Genomic DNA, 23957 nt, shown 5'->3' on the forward strand with positions numbered 1-23957 from the left:
AAACTGCTGTTTTGTAAATCTACAAGAACTGAAAACCGGCAACTTCATATAGTTCAATCTAATACTTTACAAAAGCTATATCTGAGAAAATCTGATGCTAAAAAATAAATTCTCTGCCTTAGGATGTAGCTTATTCATTCTTCAAAATGTATCAGTTCTCTTTTCTTTTTTTATTGAATTTAAAGCTTAATCAATTCTGCATCATTGCTATATTTTAAGCATTAAGTAGCATTAAATATCTATGGGATCTACATTGGCTAAAATAAAAATTGTGATATATATGTTATGTACATTTTACATATTAAATATACATAACTCAAACTTCTGCACAAGTACACCAACAGTTTGCTCATGAGAATAGAGTATATGAACTGAGAACGCGTTTTTACCGTGTAGGATCTCGGGAGCGATGAGATTCCCCTTGAGTGAGAGCCAAAAGGTCTCGGTGTGACCACAGATGTCAACCTAGCTGTATCAGTTTTCTGGTAACTTCTGGGGAGAGAAGCTGAAACTCGAGTCGACTCCATTTGTGTAGTCAGTGAACGCTGGGAAGACAAAGAGGCTGGGCGTTGTTCTTCCGTGGGGCTTTTAGAAGGAAGCCGAACTTCAGCTGGTAGAGTGTCCTCTCTTTTCACAACAGTTGTAGAATCTTGTTTAGGAATTTCTGTAGGATAAGTTGTTCCTTTCTCTTCTACTCTCTCACCCTGGTGACTTGGTTCTGACATAGTTAGGGTCAGGGGAAGCTTGTCTTCATTCAGTACATCATCATCAGAATATATTCTACTCCTCGATGTAATTGTAGACGTCTCATTTCGGGATTCCCTTAGCAAAAACACACCATAGCCGCAAAGTTATGCATTTGGCATTCAAAGGTGGGGAGACAGATCTTATTTTGGTAATTAGCATATAAAATGAGCTGGGAATAATGTGCAGTATAATACTAACTTCACACAATGTGCAATATAATACTAACAGAATATGAGGATAAATACATGCAGTTGTTTTATGCCACACTAAGAAATATTATAAGAGCTCGACTTTCCTTTTCAGAGAGGCTCTCAAATACTTCACAGGGATTTTTTTTTAAGTTGTAAAAATAAATAAGGAAATGAAATTTTAATAAGGAATTATTCGCCAAATTTAGCCACAAGTTTATAAGTCTTCCAAAATTGACACACTACACATATAACTGCCTGACAACCAATTTGAACCCTCCAAAGACGTAGATTCCTTGTCAGCCCTGTATTTCCTGTACATGCTTTATAATAACTTAGTAAAAATAAAAGACTGCAAAAGACACAGACTTCTATTAAGATCAAGTTATTATCTAGTTTCATACAGCTTCATAGAATTTGCACAGTTATTACAGATTAAAAGTCACCATTCATACGTATAGAGAAAATGACGAAACAGCCTCATCTCTGCATTTAGTAAGGAGTGCCTCTGAAGCTGACAGCTGCATTTAAGTGAATGAAACTGTGTTTGCAGTTGGCTTCTGGGGCATAAAGGAGCTTTGTGTAATTTCACCTGACAGCACATTTCCTTTCGACATTATCCTTAAAGCATATTTGCCGTTTCCCTGAGCTGTACATATCCCAAGGTTTCACAGAGTAACTGCTCTAACAGGAAATTTTAATTTGACCTTTATTCTGTTAGGTTTCAATGCAAAAAAATAAACCCTCACAATTTATTTTTATAAAGTCTTCCTTTGAAGTATAATGTTAATTGTACCACTGAAACATGAAAAATAACTCTGTTATATTTTACACAATTTAGTTGAGTGTGGGAGCTGGTTTTATTTGACCATTCCATTCCTAAATTCATTTTAAAAGGAGAAAAACAATAGTTCCTTTTCTGTGCCAAATATAGCCAATACCACCTACTTCTGCATATGAATATTCAATGTAAAATGAAGAAATAATGTATATCTATTTAGTACAAATTTATTTTGTCAATCCAAGCCACTATTTATCATAGCAATACTTTGCTTTTTCATGGCTAAGCAAAATGCTGAAAGTTTCATTGCATATTTGGTTACAGTTTAATCACCCTGCACATGCACAAAATGTCCATTTCTAACCCTGGTCTCTCTGACCAGGAGATCTATCCAGTCTATTACCTGTCCTGCAGCATTTCCTTAAATGTCTTAGAGCTTTTCTCAGATTTCTCCAGCGCCTGCTTTTCAATTTCTTCTCTCTCTTCTTTTTTCTTCTGCAAGTCTGAAGTGTAGCTTTTTCGACGATCTTTCCATTTTGCAAGGTCCTAACAGAAGAAAATCACATCAGCACAGGCATACCTGAATTGCTACACACCCTTTCTAGCAGTGCGAGCGTGCCAGCGGATCCCATTACATCGCTGAAACTATTCACTCCCACTTGATGCCAAGGTGCCCTAATTTTGCTTTTTATAGCCAGCGTTTCTGTACCAAACCTTTATCTCATGTGTCTGCCTAAAAAACCTGACCTAATAAGATAGACCCCATTTTTGTTTTCCTGCCTCGTTGCCCATTTCAGAAAGAATGCTAAATGCTTGTAATTAGGTGCCAGGTCAGAAAGAGCAGGAACTGTTTCAAGTTCATTTTCATCTCACTCCAAGAATCTGGCTGCTGTATGAAATGACATGTCTTCACCAGTAAAACTGGAAAAGAAGATGATTATAAAATGGTTAAGAGTGGATGCACACTGGGTCTTCCATTGAACGAGCCCTGAGCTCAGTCCCTGCTTGGAGGCAAAGGGTGAATAAACATAGATAAATCCGATGTGCTCCCCACTCCCAGGAACTCTCAGTCTAGAAGGGGAAGACAGGCATGTAAATAAAAATTCAGCAATGAGTGCGATAGGATTGCTGAGAGAGTCGGAGTCCAAAGGAGAGCGTGGCTTACCTCAGGCAGGAGTTTCAAAAGGCTTTACTGGGGAGGCCAGCCTCGAGTACTGACTTCTTCAGAATGGAAAAACTTTACATAAGGACAGGGCAATAAGGAAGATGACACAGAACAAGGGGACACCTGTTCCCATATTCCTAGGAAGGGAAGTCTCTCCCAGCCAGGTGAACCCAGGACGATCAACCTAGTTCACCTTGACATTAGCCCTGGCAGTCTAAGCTGGTTCTGACACCCAGGGGTTCAAGGCATTTTCAATGGTACAACCTTTTCTGTGTCTCCCAAACAGAGAAGTGCCATACTAAGACCTGCTCGTCATTCCAGCCCAAGTAGGAGCCTCTCCAAGTTCTCAGACTAAATGGAACCTCACCCCTAGGAAGTGCAACGTTAAGTTTGGTTTAAACCCTCTGGGAGCAGGCCAAGCTACTCTGCTTTAAAAACAGCCTGAAACCTATTTGAACTATTTGCAGAAAGAACAAAAGCAGTGTGCATTTCGTCCTATAGGATCACAAGCATGCATTTTTATCTGACCTAACCTAATTGATAACTCCTCAATACTTACTATTTTCACACCCAAACAGTTACCATGTATGTTGGCAAAATGACATTGAATTCCTGTTTCCTGACAATTAAACTGAGTCCCCAACTCAAAGAGGCACTGGAATTTTGAAATGTGGCACAAGCAGAGGGTTTCTCCTTCATGAATTAGACCTTAATTCCTTTGAAAAATTAAGATTTACTCTCTCTGGGCCTTTTGTTCATGCTACCACTCAACTCTATCACCATAAAGATGTCCTCAAACCTCTTTGGGTTTGCTTTCTATAGCTTATCATACTTATACACTGCTTTGGTTTATAACAATTACCCCTTTTAAAATAGGCCAAGCTCCTTTCTGTAGGAACAAAACTATGACAGTTCTGTGAAAACACCTAACTTTGATTCAGATTATACGATACATTTTCAACCAACCTATTTCTTCTTAAATCTCCTCTACTAACTCTAAGAACCAGTTCATCTCTCCACGCTGATGCCCAGACACTGCTGAGGCCCTGCCCCTCAGCTTCCCAGACCCTGAGCAAAGCTTCTTCCTTTCATGAGCATCAGTACGGTCCCACCCAAATTCAACTACCAACGCACGTCAACAAGTTAGCAACACTGCCAGGAAGGAGCTTCTCCTGTAGGAGAATTCAGAGAATATTAGAAGATAAACAGCCTGTTGTGTTTTGCACAATGGCCTTTAAAATACACAACAGTAATGGACCAAGAAGGTTTAAAAATCTTCTTAAAGGAAGATGGTCACATTTTCTACAAGCCTGAATTCTTTCATAGCAAGGAAAATCACCTCTTGAGTATACTGACTTGCTTTGCAGGGAAGCAAAGAAAAGTCAAACCCACACACCTGCCCAGTCTTCCCATCTCCCAATACAAAGCATACTCACATCCTGCCATTTCTGATCTTGCTCTTTTAATTGGGATTTCATCTTCTGCATCTCCTCGTAACGCAGCTGCCGCAAGTTCTGAACATCCTCGGCGCTGACATCGCTCATGGACTTACTCCTATAACAAAAACACCCACGGTAACCAAGGGTCACATGACTGGATGTAGAGTTAAAACTGGGAGGTTGGGCTTAGACTTGGAAATTCCATCTAAATTTCTGCCGTACTACCTAGATGCTTTAGAGATAATATCACAGAAATAGCACTACAGAGATAAATGGTGTTTTTCCAAAACGCAGAAACAAGAGCCTTGCATGCAACTCAAGTGTGAATTCTTTCACAAAATGGCTAAATGAAACCTCCTAAGTCTGAAAAAAAAAAATCCAATGCTCATATTTAGAGTGGTCTCTGCATAAAAGAATTGTTTCAGAAAAAAAGTAATTATTATTAGTCACTAGAATCATTTCTCTTTATTTTTCTATCTCTCCCCAAGATAATCTTTTAAGGTTTGGCTGCCTTTTCTGGACACTTATTAAATAATTTAATGATTACCTGATATTTTCTCCTCAAGTTCAATAGCATGAATAAGTGTGCTGCCTTTTCTCAAAGATTGTATACCACCTGCCCACCACTGCACTGGACTTCTTCTCAAAGCACCACAGGTAGTTTCTAATACCCAGTTATAAGATAGCCTCCATAGCTTTCTTTTTATTAAGGCTGCTCTCATGTCTTCCATGGGTGCCCCCTGTCATGAGGATGTACTGAGAGTTAGTTTTCACAGAGCTCAATCTAGAGTAGAAACCAATGAACAAAGTTGGGTGTCGGACACAAGGCACATGTGTGCTACATACATGCACCCATAAAAAGTTGGGGTAAACTGCCCCCAGAGATGGTGAAACTGAGAGGGGAAAAAGAGTGGAGTCAGGTCTAATATTCAATAGCAGGTAGGAATAAGCAACGAGAGAGACAGACAGAGCTTTTGAATGTGGGGTGCCCAAAATGCTCTTTCCTACAAATCTTTCATAAGGCACTTCTGATTTTATTTCATTGTAACTGACTCCACCTTTATTCATTTAAGTAACACGACACCTCCTTCTTGGGCCCCTAAACTTTGCCTTCCCCTAGATCTTGCCATCACCACATTATTTAGCTCAGGAATTCAATTATAATCTATACAAATGACTCCCAAATCCACAGAAGAGGACCAGTCCCCTCCTTAGACTCAATTCTAATTGCTCATTAGATAAACATCTCTGCATGGACATCCCCTAACCATCTAAATTGTAAAAGGACCAAATGAAATAATATCAAAAAGGATTCTGTAAACAGTAACTCACTAAACACATGGTTATTGTTAATGTAGCCAAATTCAATTCTGTCCCCAACCCTGTTTTTCCTCCTATAGCTGTTAGTAGTGTTGCCTGCCCTCCAATCGTCCACATCTGAAACCAAAGAACCATTTTTCACCTTTGCCTCTCCCTTCTCCTTACTTTCAATTAGTTATCAAGTCCTCTTACTCAGTGTCTTTTTCTTTCCATTTCTATTGCCAACACCCTAGATCAGAGCACAGTCAACTCTTAACTAGACTTTTTAAAAAGCTTCTTAAATTATCACCCAGTCTCCAGATCCCATGATGGTCTTTCCTGAACTGTTCCCTCCACTCAAAAGCCCTTCCCCAGTATATATGCCTTTTCAAATGCCCCTCTGTCCTCAGGAACCCTGCTAGACTAAACTTCAGATGGGTGTAAGCAATGTCCACTTGGAAGTCTAACAGGTCAAAGTTGTCACAGACCAAAACCATGATTGCTCATTCTACTATCTGCTCAAAACCCATCTTTCTCATCCCAATAAAAGTCAATACAACGTTCCAGATTGTAGGCCAAAACTCTTGGAGTCATCCCAGACTCCCCTCTTTCTCTCATACTTGTCACTGATCTCCTTAGTAAAACCTGTCACTCTACTTTCTAAATATATCTAGGATACAACCACTCCTCATCACTTCCTTGCTCCAGGCTATTAATCTCCTGCTGTATTATCACAATAATCTGTCTCCCTACTTCCACCTCTTCCTGCCCAACAGCGTATTCTCAACATAGCAGACAGAGGAGTCTCAAAATTGCACTCAGATCATGTGTCTACTCAACACCCCAATTCCTTCCCATCTCACTCGAGTTAAAAACAGGTCCTACCAAGAATTACAAGGTCCAACCATGACCTGGTCCCCACCTACATCTCTGCACTCATCTCCTGAAATGTTCTGCTCCACTCACTCGGCTACTGCCAACTGGCTTCCTTGTTCATGCTCACATATAAGCTCTTCACCCAAATATCCATATGGCTTACCTCTCACTCCCAGTCACCTGCTTAAATGTTATCTCAGTGTTTCCTTGCAAAAATAGCACATGTCCCTCTCCCCTGGCCCACCTTTCTCCATAGCATATATTGCCATCTGAAATGTATGATTAGTCGACATCACCTGCCTTGTCCTATAAGATTACAAAGCAGGAGTTTTGCCCGGTTTGTTTACGGCTATATCACCTGTGCCTCAAAGAGAGCCCAGCCCATGCATGTGATCATAAATGTATTAATGATCTAGATAATATTCTGCCACTTTGATAAAGTCTTCCTAGCTCCTCCATGCCAAAAATGGTCTGTCTGTCCCTTCTCCCAACTTCTCTAGTGCTTTAGGTCTACCTTTCTCATGGTATCTAACAATCAGCATATTGTGTACATAGTGTGTGCACAAGCATGCACGTTTGGCTTAGCTCCCTCACAGGTTCACACGTTGCCTGGGAGGAAAACATAGCACAAGGCATGCAGGATACATGCATTTAACATCTGTGATAGGCATAAGGAATGTTTTATCACGTTTAATCAAGCAAAATAAACTGGAAATGTTTCTAATATTCTGTAAGAATGTATAACTACTCCTCAAAGTTTTATAAAGAAAGCTTTATAGCACTTATTAAGGAATACTAAAGAATTACATATAGGAAATATATGAATTTACATATGAAATTATATATTGCACTATGAATGTAATATTACTTAACTAGGTATGACTATATAAAACTGATCTGTATAAATTTGAGGATATAAATTTACTTAACTCACAAACTGCAAAGAATTAGGCTATTTCAGCTAATACTATAAAAGACTCACCAAAAAGAGGCAAGGAAAAATGTTCACGATCAAGACATGAAGGGAATCTGGATACTTAAGACACAAGGCTACGAAAATTTCAGAACAAAAATGGAAATGCAAATATGACAGTAATATTATGGTGGGGGGACAGCTGGCTGGTCTCAACTGGCCCAGACTTCTACAGCGGAGCTCTCTGAGACCTCACCTCCTGCAATGCAGAACCTGAACTTGTGCCTTTTCAAAAAACACACTCATCATGGGCAGGGCAGCCTCCGGAGAGCCCACGCACAGAACCTGGCACACAGGCAGTGCCCAACGTGAACAAAGTGAGCCAAACACTATCAGGAGCTGACAAGTCCCTGCACAGGGCAGGAATGTGAGCGCCTTCTGTTCCCTGGGGAGCATAAAGTTTCCTACATAAGCCTGAGCACTTTCCAGACAGGCTGAGCCAGGCACTGGAATGAGACAGGAGGTGGGGGCTCCGGGCCTGCCCGCGGCAACAATTTTCACCCCATCCTAACATCGTTTCACTTCTCTGAGCCTCAGTTCCCCACTCAAGAAAGGGATTGTTATGAGACTTGGGTAGGTTATGCGGACTGCATGTCAACAACCATCTCGTGCTGTACACCAACTCTTCTTATGAAGGCAAATGTAACTGTGTGGGATCTTCTGAAAACTAACTCCCAAAGCAGTTTCAAATTAGAGAGGTCATCCCAGGCCACACTGATAAAATCTAGAACTTTTGGAGTGCGGGAGTGTTCTAGCCAGATCATGAAGAATTCTTTCTTTCCTTATCAAAGTTGACAGCATAATAAACTTCTGAGGGCTGACTGTGAGCCAAGCAGCCTAACCGGGATTATCTCATCAGACAAAACCTCAGTCCGGTTCTGCCACTCACTAGCTGGACGACCTTGGGAAAGCTGCTTCCCTTTCTCCATGTTTCTAAAATGCATATAATACCCACCTGTCTACCTTACAGAAATGAGATGAGCACCAGAGACAGTCTCAGGAAAATTGCTTGGGAAACTATAAAAGACTGCGTGCGCTAATGTTCACTAGCCAATCACAATTCTTACAATTCATTTATCTGCCACCCTTAAATCTGGAGAGGCTTCCATTTAGAACTGCTTTGGATTTTTTACAAAAATGAAAATACAGTTCTAATATGTGGCATTTTTAGCTGAATCGACTTTTCTTTAATAGCACTTAGGGTAAAGACAGAAAGAAGGGGAAAGGTAAAGGAAAAAGGTATAGATTATAAAACAGTATTACTAAAATCTTACTCTCTTCTCCCATGATACTGATCAACTGCTACTCTCCTGGCACTTTTTGACTAGTTTTATGATGAGTATTATTTTAGAACTCAATTTCAGAAAACTTATAGATAAATATCTAAGGAGTGAGGGATCAAAAAGGACCAGTGTGTAGCAAAATTTCCTTACTATAAAAATCACTGATAGCCTCATGGGGCAAATAGAACTTCTATGATACTAAGTTAGGGGGCCCCAACCTTCATAGGAAGATATAAATATACTTATTAATGCACCTCCAAATACAGGGGGGGCGAAAGTAGGTCTGCAGTGGTGAGTATGTGAGGCACAGAGTTTATTCTTGTACTATTATTACTTATTGTATTATTTCCCATATGAACAACTGTAAACCTACTTTTGCCCTATCCTGTATACCTCCATTAGATGTTGCAGGAATTCACTAAAGGGTAATCAATACTAAAACCAGGGTAAGAGGCTTTAGAGCTGCCACAAACTAGATTGGTAACCAATATAAAGGAAACTTTTCATTTATAGGTTTATAGTCTAAGTCAGGGTTTCTCCACAGAAGTACTATTGACATTTGGGGCCAGAAAATGATCTGTGGTTGGGGCTATCCTGCCTACTGAAGGACATTTAGCAGCATCCCTGGTGTAAAGGAACTAGATGCCAGTAGCAATGCCTGCCTCCCCCGCCCCCCCCCCCCCCCGCCCCCAAAAGCTCACCCAGTATGACAGTCAAAAAGTCTGCAGATATTGTCAAATATTTCCTGGGACATAATCTCCAGAAAGTAATTCACATCAACATTATTTTCCCTTTCTTTTTGTTGTCTTGGCAATAAAAAGATAATTGGCAGCAGATTCAATGGCTTAATCACATTGCAAAATTATAACTGTATATCCTTACATATTTGTCCTTAGAGCGTCCACCAAGACCATAAAGGCATAAGTCCATGCAACACAAAAACACACATGTGAGAAATGACTGCCACATACAAAGCGTCTTACTAAAAATACACAAGTGACAAGTGTTAAATGCCAAATAAAAAGCAAGCCAAAAATTAATAATCTAAGATTTCAAAATCTAATACACATTTCTCTTTAACCTGGTTCTTACCAAAAAAAAAGAAAAGCATCATTATTTTTCAAACATAGGATGTTGAACAATAATGATTTTCTAGGTAACATATATTATGTCCAGAGAAATATCACCCAGGAATATCAGTTGTTTTATCCTTATAAACACTTATGAACATCTTTAGAAACATGAAATAAGTTCCAGATTAAAAGTCTATATTCAATCCAATTTTTTGTTTTCATTGCAGATCATTTTAAGAAAAATATCAGTAACTGACAGAATATGGGGGGGGGGGGGGGCGAGAATACCATATAATAGATTTTTTATTGCAAATGGCCTAAAATGCACTTGAGTTTTGTGAGAACATATTTGTATTTGTGTTACTTTCCATTATTTGACAAGGCAAGCATTACTAGTATTCATCAGTCTCAATTTACAGACAATCTTTCTTTATTTGTGTTGTTCCCTTGTCACTAAATTGCCTTTATAACAAACATTATACTAGGCAAACAAGTCTTGAAATAACCTACAGGAGGCATTCGCTCCTGCTAGTGACAGCCCAGAAAAATCCTTTGCTTTCTGAGTCCTGGCATTTGGGTTTCTCTCTTTTCTTAACCCAGTTATATAACGTATCCTTTGCAATAGCTGTACATGTTTCCATCCCTCACATGACTTGTACTCAGGGTACTTGTATCCACTTTGAGAAAAACAACCTATTTACATTATAAAGTCTTATTTACCAATGAAAATTCTTCTGAAAATTATCACTCAAAATGCTTGAAGCTGCAAAAAGATTTTTCATCAAGTTACAACAGCTTTGCCTTGATGAATCAAGATGAACAGGTGCTTAAGCATCTTGTTGAAGTTGCCGTGTTCATCCTCACTGATGAGAAGGCTTTAACACCTGAGGAGCTGGGGCGGGAACAACGTGTCCTTGCATGGCATATTCAAAACAGGCTGGGAGCCTGATTTTTAAAATCATCAACTGAGAAGTACTTGGAATGATGTGCCTGTGGTTCAGTTACACCTTTGACATCCAGAATGGTTATATTGCTTTAAACAGCAATTTTAGCAACTTTTAAGACCTCTAGACTATCAAATTATCAAAACTAGAGAATCTTCGAGATGAATTAAATCTTAGAGATGAATTAAGTAGGGAAAGATACTTAGCTACGCAGTCTTAGGCCTTAAATTTAAGATACTTGATTAAAGATTGATTAAAATATTTAAGTTTTCTTCTTGCTCATAAATGTTAGCAGTTAGATTCACAACATCAAAGAAAGTTTGATGGAAAATATTTATTTATATGTAGCTACCTGGTTATTTTTTACTAAGAATAAATGATTCTATACAGATAGTATGTAGTAAAAAGTAAAAGTAGTATTTACTTTTAACTATACTATTCTGGAAATGGAAAATACTTCCAAAAGTTATTTTTATAATATTTATGTCTATCAGGAGACTAAAATTAAAAAAACAGACAAAAATTAAGAATTAGTTATAAATACAGTCTTTGCAATAATACTGGAAACTACCAAGATTTTAATTTGTGCAAGTTTTGGAAGGCTAATTTGAGTCTAACATAGAATGTTTCCAAATCCTACTAAGGGAACGTTAATGGCATTCACCATCCAAACTAAGAAAGCCCCCATATGTAGGAGTATACAGACAATGCCAACCACATGTATTCCAACCTCAAAGTAAATGCTAACATCCTCTTTCCATCAAAGATTTTTCAAAAATGCAATTATGCAGTATCCCACATCTAGAAAGGAGAATTATAATAATCAAATACCAAAATAAATATGCTCAATCTCAGGTAAGTGCTTTTGTTACTTTTAATCAACTCCTTAAAAAAAAACAACACCTGAAATTTGAACCATTAAAACAATTCTATTGTTGTGATATAGCAGTTCATGCACTGAGCACTCAGACACACTACCATTAGGTTGCTAAATTAAGAAAAATATCCCATTTTAATATCTCATGCATAGCACACAGCATCCACGTTTAGTAACATGCCAGGATAGAAGTGCAATGACACATTACACAAAGGACAAACAATGTGCAGAGATTTCTTTTTTGCTGCAAACCACAACACTTACCCATTCTCACCATAAATCTTTTGAAAGAGTCTAAGAAATCAGAAAACCAAAAATTAAAAGTCATTTCTGCCAGTGTGTTATTTTTTAAATGTTCGACGTTTTTAACTTAAAGTGTCTAACAAGAGATGGACAAATCTCAAAAGGTTGCTTTTCCAGTCACATTCTTGATCATGTCTCAAATTCTCATTGATCTCATATCTCAAGGAATTCACATTAAGCAAGATCAAGAGTTTCCGGATTTAGCTTGAACTAACAAATCCAAAACAAAAAGCTTTTTTAGTTGCCAGGAACTAATAAAAAAGTTAGATTTGCATCTACTAGGTTTATTCAACCTAATCACATTTGCCCATCCCAAAGTTCAACAAACTGAACATTCATCAAACATCAAGTTGCATAACACATAAATGTGTTCATTATTCTAAAAATGGCCATAATTACATACACGTAAAATTTAGCAGACAGCAAATAATATTCATGCATTTTAATCAAGTTTGCACTACACTTTGAAACTATAAATTTAGAAATTCACACACTTATAGTCCAAGAAACCTAGGTCAAAAACAAAAATCAAAAGCAAGTTAAATGAAATTTGCAATGCCATATTTTCAAGGAAATTTTTACACAAAAGTCACACACTCCAAAATGAGAAACACATAAAACCAAACTACAACCGGACTGTTTCAGAAACGCCTGGACACGAGAATAAAAGTCTGTAAATGTAATCAGAAAACATTTTCATGAAACACCATGTCGCAGAACAGTACCACAGTCTCTCCTTAAGGCCAAAGGCAATGACTGTGTACAGACTTTCTTAAACAGGCCTCGAATAGGCGATTCAGTGATGTGCAAATATGGAATTGCACTTTTTCCATGAAATGTGCAAAGGTTTCTCAAAGCAAAATAAATGTTTAGAGGATGCTTCAAAATGGCTCATGACATGCAGTCGGGCAATATGATGCCACTTTCTCACACAAGAAAAGTAACACAAGACCATCCATTCAGTACAAGCGAAGTCCTTGCAGAAACACACTCTGACCTCTCAACCATCAGCCGTTTCCTGTGCCTAAGCCTGCTGGCCTCCCGGATGGCCTCCCACTTCTGTAAGTCCGCCTCACTGCAGGGACCGGGGATGAAACTGATGGGAGGCACAGAAGTTCCCAGCTTCCAATACTGGATCTTACGGGTCAACATGTCATCTGTCTTCTGCCGATACGAAGGAACTAGTACTCTACAGCTATTACTTTTCTCTTTGGATGGGCACGTCCTTTCAAGTACACAGAGAAACTTTGCTTGAATTTCTGGAGGAAGAGTCCAGGGCTCGGGGAAAGGGATTGGTTGGTATCTATCTGGGGCCCCCGAGAGAGGCACCTCTTTCTTCTGCGCTGGAATTCGGCGGACAATCATATCATCTTTCTCTAGATCTGGAAGTACGAGTTCACCTTCTCTGCACTGCAGAATTATATCTCGCTCTACAGGATCATCTCGCCCAGAAAACCTTCGGAAGTCTTCGAAAGCTCGGAGAACACATGGATTGGCATGGAAAGCCCCAGTCTTTCTGACAAAGAAATCGTCATTCTCTAAGTCAGGATCAAGGGCTGACATCTCAAGGTCACCTCTTCTATACCCTGGTGCATAAGAGAGATGCCTCCTGCGAGTTATGAGCCTTGGGCCAGCAGTGGGATCAAGTTTGATATTTGTTTCAGAAGATAAGATGTCATCAGAATATGTTTGGAGGGCCTGAAGTAATAAAAACGGACTGAAGCACAGAAAAGAAAAAGGAAGGGAGAATCTTATTAAGTGCATTAAGGAGAACAGGTAATTAGGTAGCAGACCAACTAGCCATTATTGTTTAATTACAGGGGGCATAGGAAGGACTCGTGTGGAAGACTGGCATTGAATGCCACCACCTGTGCCTTTCCTGGATACCACTTAAAGAAACAAGAGCAGAGGATACAGCTCAGGAAAGGTGGGCACCAAGCAGGCCAAGTGATAGGGCTCGAACTTGGGAGAGTACAGCTCCCTGAGATACAATGCAACTCTTGCTGTCACCTCTTCCTCATTCCATGAGCCACAATGACCTCATTCTCGTCCCAGAGATGCAGGAATGATCTTGAAAGGTTTTAGAGTTGGTCATGAAGCACTGTGTGCAATAGGCACTGGTAGGAAGCAGACATTTAAAAACTACAATGCTCTGAAGCTGTACAAAAGACCCTGATGACTCTTCTCTTTGCATTTTCCCACCAGAGTTGCCTGTCCTCCTGTCCATCTGAAAGTTATTTCCTTTATATCTCCACACATAGCACAACTGTAAAACTAGGTCCACTTTTCTTTTTCTTTTTTTAACATATTTTTATTGATTTCAGAGAGGAAGGGAGAGGGAGAGAGAGAGAGAGAGAGAAACATCAATGATGAGAGAAAATCATTGATTGGCTGCCTTCTGCACGCCCCCTACTGGGGATCGGGCCCACAACCCAGGCATGTGCCCTTGGCCGGAATCGAATCTGGTACCCTTCAGTCTGCAGGCAGATGCTCTATCCACTGAGCCAAACCAGCTAGGGCGGTCCACTTTTCCAAAGGCCTTTTAGAAATGGTTTTCCAAAAGAACTGGCTATGCCACATGTAACTCCATACTATTTTATACATGACTATGCTAAAGAATACTTAATCCTATAGACTTCCAAGCTTACGTGTCTGCACAGAAAGCAATATGCTATACATTATGCTTTTATACTAAATATTAAGTGAGTATAGTTTCATGATTCAACACATCATGGTCAGAGGTTAATGGCGCAGCAGCAGCCGGCTGGGTGTTGCATGCCAGACTCCAAGCAGGAAGGCTCATGCAGGCAGGTACACCTGGGCTCCTCCGAAGCACCACTGGTTCTCCTGGCTGCATGGGTGTCCCATGTGCTCCTGGCTACTTCCATCAGGAGTGAACGTCTTTGGCAGGTGCCGTCTAGCCTACGCTCTGCTTTCTGCATCCTACTAAGAATGGCAGAGCTTCTGTCAGAGCCTGAATCCTCATCCTCAAAGCCTGGGCTCCATCTACTGTGGAATGAGGCAGAGAAAGGAAGGAGAGAGGGAAGAAGACAAAGAATTGGAGAAAAATATAACTAAATAGTGTCAAGCTATGACTATGTATAGAGGAGGACCTGTTAGGATCCAGATCCCAAAGTTTAAATTTAAATGACTTTTTTTTTTTTCCAGTTACAGAGATTCTATAGATGTTGGAAGGAAATCAATCTGTCTCTTTCATAAAAAGCACACACAGAACGCACCCAGCCAGGGCACTGAATGAACACTAGACTGATAGAAACAGGCATAAAGACAAACCTGAATCCCTGAAATTCTTTATACCATGGCTTATAAGTTTCCCTTTTTATTCTTTTCCAGTTCACATCTTCTGGGATCCAACATTTGGGAAGAAACTGATCAAAAGTGTTCCCTGGGTTTGGCATGATGGGGCTTAGCTTTCGCACATAAAGGTCATCCTTTACAGTGTCGGGGATGGTTGTCCTTTCTTCTTCCTCCTCCAAGTAACAGAAGGAGTCTGAAGTTTCTTGTACTGCTGTCCAGCTCTCCACATGTGTGCCCCAAGTTCTCCTCTCGTTACTGTTCAAAACATCCAACCAATTAAGATACTGCATGATCAACGTGTGACAGAGAACACAAAAGGCATGCTTCCTGGCTCACAAAGTCTATACCACTGCAAATGAAGCAAATTAGTTTCCCTTCTCATCCTTAACGCTCCTAGAACAAAGTTGTGGCAGTATCACAGCACCTCATTTTAATTAAACAATAGCTTGATACACGAGGGCCGAAGATAACAATCGGTGCTAAAAGGAGACAAACTGCAAACAGTTTGGGGGATTACTTTATGTAGCACAATCAACAGGATGGACATCTGGCCCCGGGAGAAATTTTTCTGACCTCGTCAGTTCGCATAGCCCGGTGGCTACCGGGTCAGCAGGAGAAAACAAGTGTGAACAAGAGTTAGGAGAGAGAGTTTTTGAGATGAAACTCTCTGGGCTCTTTCTCACCTGGAATCTAAGGTTGGCTAAGTCATCCAAAACTACAGGAAGGCAACCTCTGCTCATCCTCGGCATCCGGTCCACTGTTGGGACCGAATGCTTCCTTCTGATAGGAAGCTGGATTTGAAAAGTCACACACTGCTCTGCTAACCTGATGAGAAATCAACAAAGGGGGTTGGGCGGGGGGAGCAGCTGCACAGCCGAGCTCCCAAGGAATAATATAAGTCACCCAGTAAGCTGCAAGATACCAATAAAGCTAAAGTCAGGCATCTAAAAAAAGAACCAGCAAATCATATGCTGACATTTTTAAACGGAAGAAACAGCTTCAAGCTATGAATGACTAAAAACATAGGGGGGAAAAAACATTTTCATTAATGAAGTTTAAAACATTATCTATGAAATACAGGTTAAGGACCATTCCTTTTACCACATTTAAATATCCCAGCACATTTGCAAACACAGGATATTGTAAAGCTCAATCATCAGATCGCATCCCAGTACCTTGGAAAGGTCCCATCAGCTTCTGTGCCGACGGGGCTTGCCCAGCTTCTTCTGTTATCCTCATGTCTGTCCGGCTTCTTCTTCCTCAAGGGCGCCGGCACGTAGGACGGCTGTCTACTCTTGTTGGGTAAGAAACGATTGAATGGTAAAGCAGACTTTGGTTCAATGGCCGAAATCCTTCGATAGGACATATCATCTTTATTATATTCCTGCATTCTGAAGGTAAATTCAGAATCTGTGTCGCTTTCGCAACCTGTAAAAATAAAAAGGCACAAGAACTGGCTTTATTCTCCAGATTACTCGTCTCGCTGAAACCCACACGGCATGCCTGCTTCGTCTTTCCCTACTGCTAACTGCAGGAAATATTTTTAGAAATTTGTCATGAAGTTGCGATAAGATCCATTAGGAGGAACTGGCTTTGCATACTGGAGGCGCCTGTGGTACATTCTTTCACTGTTGCACATTCTACGCAGAAAACGTCCTAAATTACAGCTGAAACCCTTTTCTTCTTGACTCTCCTTGCCCATATAATTTTTTCATCAAATTTGTTGATAGAATACATGTCAATAAAACCTAACAATACATGTCCATAAAACACACTTAAAATGAGATATAAAAGTAATTCTTGAGAGACAGTAGTTTAAAATAAAGCATGCAACCATCCAAAATTTGTGTGAGGTAAGAGATAAGGGAGGACACAGAAAAAGAAGTAGAAAGCACAAAAGATCTTAAAGGGGGTCGGTAGACCATTCTGAGACCCCTATCAGCAAGAATCACACATTAGGTCTGAGACAGGACCAAATGTCTTCTAACGTCCCATAGGAATGTCAAGTCTCATACCTTAATGAGAACACAGAAGTCAGGCTTTTTCTAAGGGTGGCCGTGGGAATTACATTTTTGATACAAAGTCATTTAAACACAAATTCAAAAGACTACACCTCAAAGTCAGATCCATACAAATACAATCTGCTCTCTTAAAACTAACTAAATAGATGTGCTCTTTTAAAGACGGGAGGAGAAGAAGTACAGAACACTACTACAGATCCGGTCGCTCGCTCCTGCCCTTTTTTCCTTCCTGCCTCTGTGTATTTCTACTAGTAAAGAAAGTTTGCTAATGTGGCTTGCTTCCCACCCAGGCCGACTACCTGAGCACTGCAATCTCTCAGCACACAGAGCAGAGCGCATGCAGGGTTAACCTGAGCTACAGGCCGTCTTCTCTCCTCCCTCCTGCCTGGCAGGAATCTACAGTAAATAACAGGGAGACTGGCCTACAGGAAGTGGTTTAACACACAGCTATGTAAGCAGGAGACCTGAACAGGGTGAAGGAGAGGAACAGCAAAATGGGAAACATTTAACCAGCTCTCACCAGGAGGATTTACGGTCAATCATCTGGTGCTCCGGTTGTTTTTACCACCTCCTACATAAACAGTACATTTTTTGGAAATGAGAGAAATGTCTTAATTCTTGCCAAAATTTGTACATGTGAAATCTTAAATACACAAAGAGATTGTGCTACTTGGGAATATTTTCCCCATCTTTATTGAGATATAATTGACATACAATAGTATATATGTTTTTGTTTTAATATATTTTTATTTATTTCAGAGAGGAGAGAGGAAGAGAGAGAGAGAGAGAGAGAGAGAGAGAGAGAGAGAGAGAGAACCATCACTGATGAGAGAGAATCATCGACTGGCTGCCTCCTTCACGCCCCCCACTGGGGATCGAGCCCACAACCTGGGCATGTGCCCTGACCGGGGAATGAACCATGACCTCCTGGTTCATAGGTCAATGCTCAACCACTGAGCCATGCCAGCCGGTCAACAGTGTATGTGTTTAAGGTATACAGTATGATTTGATTTAAATATATTATAAAAAAATTACTACAATAAGTTTAGTTAATGATGGATAAGTTTAGTTATCCATCATTCTTATACAGATACAAAAAAAAGACAAAAAAAATTCTTGTGATGAGAACTCTTAGGATCTATTTTCTTTTTTTAAAATATATTTTTATTGATTTCAGAGAGAAAGGGAGAGGGAAGGAGAGATAGAAACATCAATGATGAGAGAGAATCATTGGTCAGCTGCCTCATGCACACCCTCTACTGGGGATAGAGCCTGCAACCCGGGCATGTGCCCTTGACCGGAACTGAAACCTGGAACCCTTCAGTCCACAGGCCGGCGCTCTATCCACTGAGCGTAACCAACTAGGGTAGGATCTACTTTCTTAACAACTTTCAGGTATATAACAGTGTTAACTATAGTCATCATGTTGTTCATTTTATGAATTTTTAAAATTGTTTTTACTTTTGAGTCTAGTACAATGCTCTATAGCAGTGATGGTGAACCAATGACACGCGTGTCAGAGGTGACACACGAACTCATTTTTTTGGTTGATTTTTCTTTGTTAAATGGCATTTAAATATATAAAATAAATATCAAAAATATAAGTCTTTGTTTTACTATGGTTGCAAATATCAAAAAATTTCTGTACGTGATACGGCACCAGAGTTAAGTTAGGGTTTTTCAAAATGCTGACACGCTGAGCTCAAAAGGTTCGCCATCACTGCTCTATAGAGTAGGCAAATATTCTTGATATAGGGAGTTTCATATAAACCTAAGGAATTTGACCTTGCAATTCTGTTAACCTAAAAACATTATCCTAAGTTTTGGTGATCATCAATTTTGGACTATAACATGGTGGGTAGCAGAATTTTAATATACTAATCACACAAAAAACCGTTTATCAACCTGGTGGCCCCCAGGCTTTTTTATGACCCCTAGTTATAATTACCAAGTCTTCACTTCCACACTCTTTAACAAGGTCTGTAACTCCTTTTCCGAGATCAGGAAGCTGAGTGACAGTGGCCTCTGCTCTTGGTCACATGGACAGGCACCAGTCCAATGAGAATCGGAGAAGACTTGGAGTCCACACCACAGGACCACTGCATCTGAACTGTCTCAAGTCTGCATATTCCCACCGTGCCTCAATCTTCCTCTCTTTCACTGTTTGCTGGCCAGATATAAATTTAAACTTTAAATGTTTTCACTTCCCTGGTCAGGACAGAGTAATATGAGTTCAGAATTTCAGCCTGTTTTTTTTTGTTTTTTTTTAAATATATTTTATTGATTTTTTACAGAGAGAGAGGGAGAGGGATAGAGAGTTAGAAACATCGATGAGAGAGAAACATCGACCAGCTGCCTCCTGCACATCTCCTACTGGGGATGTGCCCGCAACCAAGGTACATGCCCTTGACCGGAATCGAACCTGGGACCCTTCAGTCCCCAGGCCGATGCTCTATCCACTGAGCCAAACCGGTTTGGCTCAGCCTGTTTTTACAGCTTTAATTACTTAGATAAATTATAAATCAGATTCATTTCTTTAAAACTATGATAATACTCATTTAGACTATAAAAGGGTCACACCTAAATAGCAAACAGCCAACAACTGCAGAAGTAATTATAAAGGTTAACTCTTCCCTAGCCATTCACATTTTTTTTTAAATATATGTTTTATTGATTTTTTACAGAGAGGAAGGGAGAGGGATAGAGAGCCAGAAACATCGATGAGAGAGAAACATCGATCAGCTGCCTCCTGTACACCCCCCACTGGGGATGTTCCCGCAACCAAGGTACATGCCCTTGACCAGAATCGAACCTGGGACCCTTGAGTCCGCAGGCTGACGCTCTATCCACTGAGCCAAACCAGTCAGGACACCATTCACATTTTTTACTGTTAGTTTTTAAATGCCATTTTTTGTGACCATGCTTAACACTTTGCTGATTTTTATTTTTGAAAGGCAAATTCACTGTGCTTTGCATTTATGTAAATTTAACTAAGAACAACAAATAAATAGATTGAACTCTAGTTAATGACCTGCATGCTAAAGTATTTAGGGCAAGTATAATATGCTCTGAAATGCCTCCAAAAAATAAGATGGATAAATTAATGCAGGGAGAGGCAGGATAGGTATGTGATGAAGCAGATATAATAAAATGTTATGGTAGAATTATGTGGTGGGTACATGGGTGTTCACTGGAAAATTCTTCCAAACTTTGATGATGTTTGAAATTTTTTATAATGAAAATGTTAGAAAAGTCACTTAATATTAAAATAATAATCAAAATGAACAAGTAAAATTCCTAACAATCTAGTACAAACTCACAACCCGAACTCTCAATTTTTTTCACATTAATGGTAGAAGCACAGAAATACTTGAAGCAACTTTACTCATGGTTCCAATCTAGTCCAATTTGAATTGCTAGAGGCATACATTTAGAAATTTCTCAGACCACCTACCATTCACAGGAGTAAGACTTAGCATTTAATTAACTGATCTGACCAGGACACTGACATTTTGAAAGAAGTCTTCTCCCCAAAACAGGATGACTTTCATTAACATGCTCCTTTCATACTTACTCTGTCCTGTATTAGCTCTGACCCTTACAGAATCAAAAGATGTTTTTTAACACCATCCTTATATTGTTATTTAATCAAAGTTTAGCATAATGTTATATCATGATAGATATCAATCATTTCTTCTCTTAGAGATCATTAAAATGATGTCTGTCTAGTTCTTTTTCTTGAGAATTTTTTAAAATCTTTTGCGGGGGGAGTAAGAGAAGGGAAATAAGAAATTAACTCAGGAATTAGAACAAATTTTTAGGACCTTTTTTATGTTTAGATATACCAGTCAATAGGCCTCATAGGCACAGATTACTAACCTTGAATCTGGAGAGAAAATAATCAAATACATTATCACTGATAAAACAGATCACAGTTAACTGTTCCTCTTGTCTCCTCAGAAAATGGGAAGAAGGAAAAATTGAAACCACTACCCCTCTAGTGGTGATACAGTGAGGGAGGGAAAAAAAATTTTTTTCAATTACTCTTCAGTCCAGCCGGTGTAGCTCAGTGGTTGAACGTCAGTCCATTAACCAGGAGGTCGTGGTTCAATTCCCAGTCAGGGCACATGCCCGGGTTGCAGGCTCGATCCCAGTGTGGGGCATGCAGGAGGCAGCCGATCAATGATTCTCATCATTGATGTTTCTCTCTCTCTCTCTGCCTCTCCCTTCCTCTCTAAAAAAATCAATAAAAACATATTTTTAAAAATTAAAAATTACAATTTAGTCTCTATTTTCTTGGTGAAATTTTTGCCCTCAATAGTTTTCACCTCATTTTTCTACTCTCTCCCATTCCCAATTTTTTCTTAACATGCAAACAAATTCAAATAAACTGCCAGTCAAAAATACAACTCACTTTACCTAGCAGGTTTGGCTCAGTGGATAGAGCATAGGCCTGCAGACCAAAGGGTCCCCGGATTTGATTCCAGACCAGGGTATGTACCTTGGTTACAGGCTCCTCCCCAACCTGGGCCCTGGCCATAGCTCATGCAGGAGGCAACTAATCTATGTGTTTCTCTCACATGGATCTTTCTCTGTCTTTCCCTCTCTTCCACTCCTCCTAAAAATCAATGGAAAAATATCCTCGGGTGAGGATTAACCAAAAAAAAATGCAACTCACCTTCACGCCCACCCCTCAGCGTGATATCAGAGGAGCAGCTTGTGAAGGACCTTGAGCCCAGAGAGTCCAAGCTTTCAAATGAATCTTCTCTCCTGTGGCTGCCTGGGGGCACAGGGAACTCTCCCCGGTCAGCACACCAGATGTCTCCGTACCCACTGTCCCTGCCACTTCGTTTCAGGCAGCTGGAGTCTTCAAGTGCCTAAAAAATTTTTTTAGAGAATAAGTTAGCATAAAATCCCAAACTGTAGTCAGTCGTTACTTGTTTGTTTGCATAGCTCAAGTTGTGTTTCATTTGATAGGTGAGGCAACAAGGTCTCCTCTTAATCATAAAAATCTGATTTTAAAAAATCAGAAAATAAATCTGCATTCCCACAACTAACAGTTGGTCCTCATGTAACAACAAAGAAGTATTCATTATTATTTAATAAAGTAGTACAATCTATACAAAATTAAGGAAGGGGAAACATTTTAATACGAAAAGCTACTAACTAAATTAATATACTAAAATCAATTATTATCTAGAGTTATTTGGCAATAAATATGGAGTTAAATAGAAAATCAAACTGGACTTTGATATCCAAAAGAAGACAAATTAATCATAACCATCCTACATTCTGCAAATAGCTGAGGAGATATATGTTAAATAAAAAAAGTAGTTAAATTTTTTAACAAAAAGTTTAAAACAGAGAGGAGCAAGTACAGCAGGTATACAAGTCACAGAATTTATCTACTTTCATTGATTAAGAAACCTAGATCTGAACCAAGAAAAGCAGACTTGTTGGCTGACATACAAAATATTTTCCCTGAATCTAAATTAAATATTTGTTTGGCTCATGTAAGAGGTGCACAAAAACATGGCAAATGTCAATAACTATAGGTTTATAAATCACACAGCATTTAAACAAAATCCGTATTTCTAATTAGCATCTCTCTATGTAAGTACATAGCAAAATACAACTGGATTTTTTAAAATTAGGATTTAAGTAATGTATAAAGCCCTTAGCAGAGTCATGATACAGATTAATAATTAATTAATGAATTAATACAGAATAATAAACTCTTAATGTTTTAATATGGTGAATGTAACTCTGTAGTTATAGTAAAAGTCAGGAATGTTAGCTTCAGGTGACTTCACTAAAACAGGGATGGTTTAAAGAACCTAGGGATTCCCAACAACCAAACGTAAGATGTGGGCCTTAATTAAATCATGATCCACACAAAAAAGCTATGAAACAGAGTTGGGAGATAATTGGGAAGATTTGAATATGGACTGAATATTAGACAATGGGGTATATTTATGAATTTTCTTAAGTATAATAGATACTGTGGCTATATGGAAGAATTTCCATATACCAAAAATAAAAACTCTTATTCTTAAGACACGCATACTTAAGTATTTAGGGGTGAGATCTCTGCAATTTACTTTAAAATGATTAAGTAAATAAAACATAGATGGATGAACAGATACATAAATAGATAAAGCCAATACGGGAAATTTTTAATAATTGAATCTGATGACATATTTGTTGTACTCTAACTATGAGCATATTATAAACAGTCTCAACATATGAAAAAATCGACAAAAGAACATTTACAATGAATAATCAGCAGCTCCGTCAGGCATACTTTTGGCTAAGGCTGGGTTTGTCAATCTGTAGTTGAATTTTTGGACAAGTGTTTGAAGAACCAATAAAGTCGAGTAGAACTAGATTTTTACACGCTTTGGAAGCCAGACAAACTGGTGTTAGAATTAACATCCTGTCATGAAAATGTAAGCACCTACCTTGTACCTTATTTCTAAGCAGATGGGGAAGCTGGGCCTAATGCTGGTATCACCTAGATATGTCTCATCATATAAAATGATTAAAAATTTTAAGTAAATCTTTTTTTTTTTAATTGATTTCACAGAGGAAGGGAGAGGGAAAGAGAGACAGAAACATCAATGGTGAAAGAGAATCGTTGATCAGCTTCCTCCGGCACACCCCACACTGG

The 23957-nt window shown here is 39.2% G+C and overlaps 1 protein-coding gene across 12 annotated transcripts in view; it reads right to left on the reverse strand.

Annotated features, from left to right (window-relative positions):
* The window catches only part of LMO7 (LIM domain 7), a 217928-nt gene that overhangs the window by 35808 nt on the left and 158163 nt on the right, over positions 1 to 23957 (reverse strand). For 4 of the 12 annotated variants that reach the window (XM_070408931.1, XM_070408921.1, XM_070408920.1 and 1 more), the window contains 8 exons: positions 21966 to 22164; positions 16442 to 16694; positions 15243 to 15521; positions 12946 to 13665; positions 11910 to 11939; positions 4318 to 4435; positions 2120 to 2262; positions 390 to 822 (listed from right to left, as the gene is read on the reverse strand). In XM_070408931.1, the coding sequence (XP_070265032.1) occupies positions 390 to 822; positions 2120 to 2262; positions 4318 to 4435; positions 11910 to 11939; positions 12946 to 13665; positions 15243 to 15521; positions 16442 to 16694; positions 21966 to 22164 (2175 nt within the window). Of the gene's footprint in view, positions 1 to 389; positions 823 to 2119; positions 2263 to 4317; positions 4436 to 11909; positions 11940 to 12945; positions 13666 to 14765; positions 14958 to 15242; positions 15522 to 16441; positions 16695 to 21965; positions 22165 to 23957 lie in introns of all 12 variants that reach the window. The other 8 variants (XM_070408919.1, XM_070408927.1, XM_070408924.1 and 5 more) reach the window with 5 other exon arrangements.

Source organism: Myotis yumanensis, unplaced genomic scaffold (assembly GCF_028538775.1).
Source record: "Myotis yumanensis isolate MYYU_CA2020_CCGP unplaced genomic scaffold, mMyoYum1.0.hap1 SCAF_3, whole genome shotgun sequence".
NCBI lineage: Eukaryota > Metazoa > Chordata > Mammalia > Chiroptera > Vespertilionidae > Myotis > Myotis yumanensis.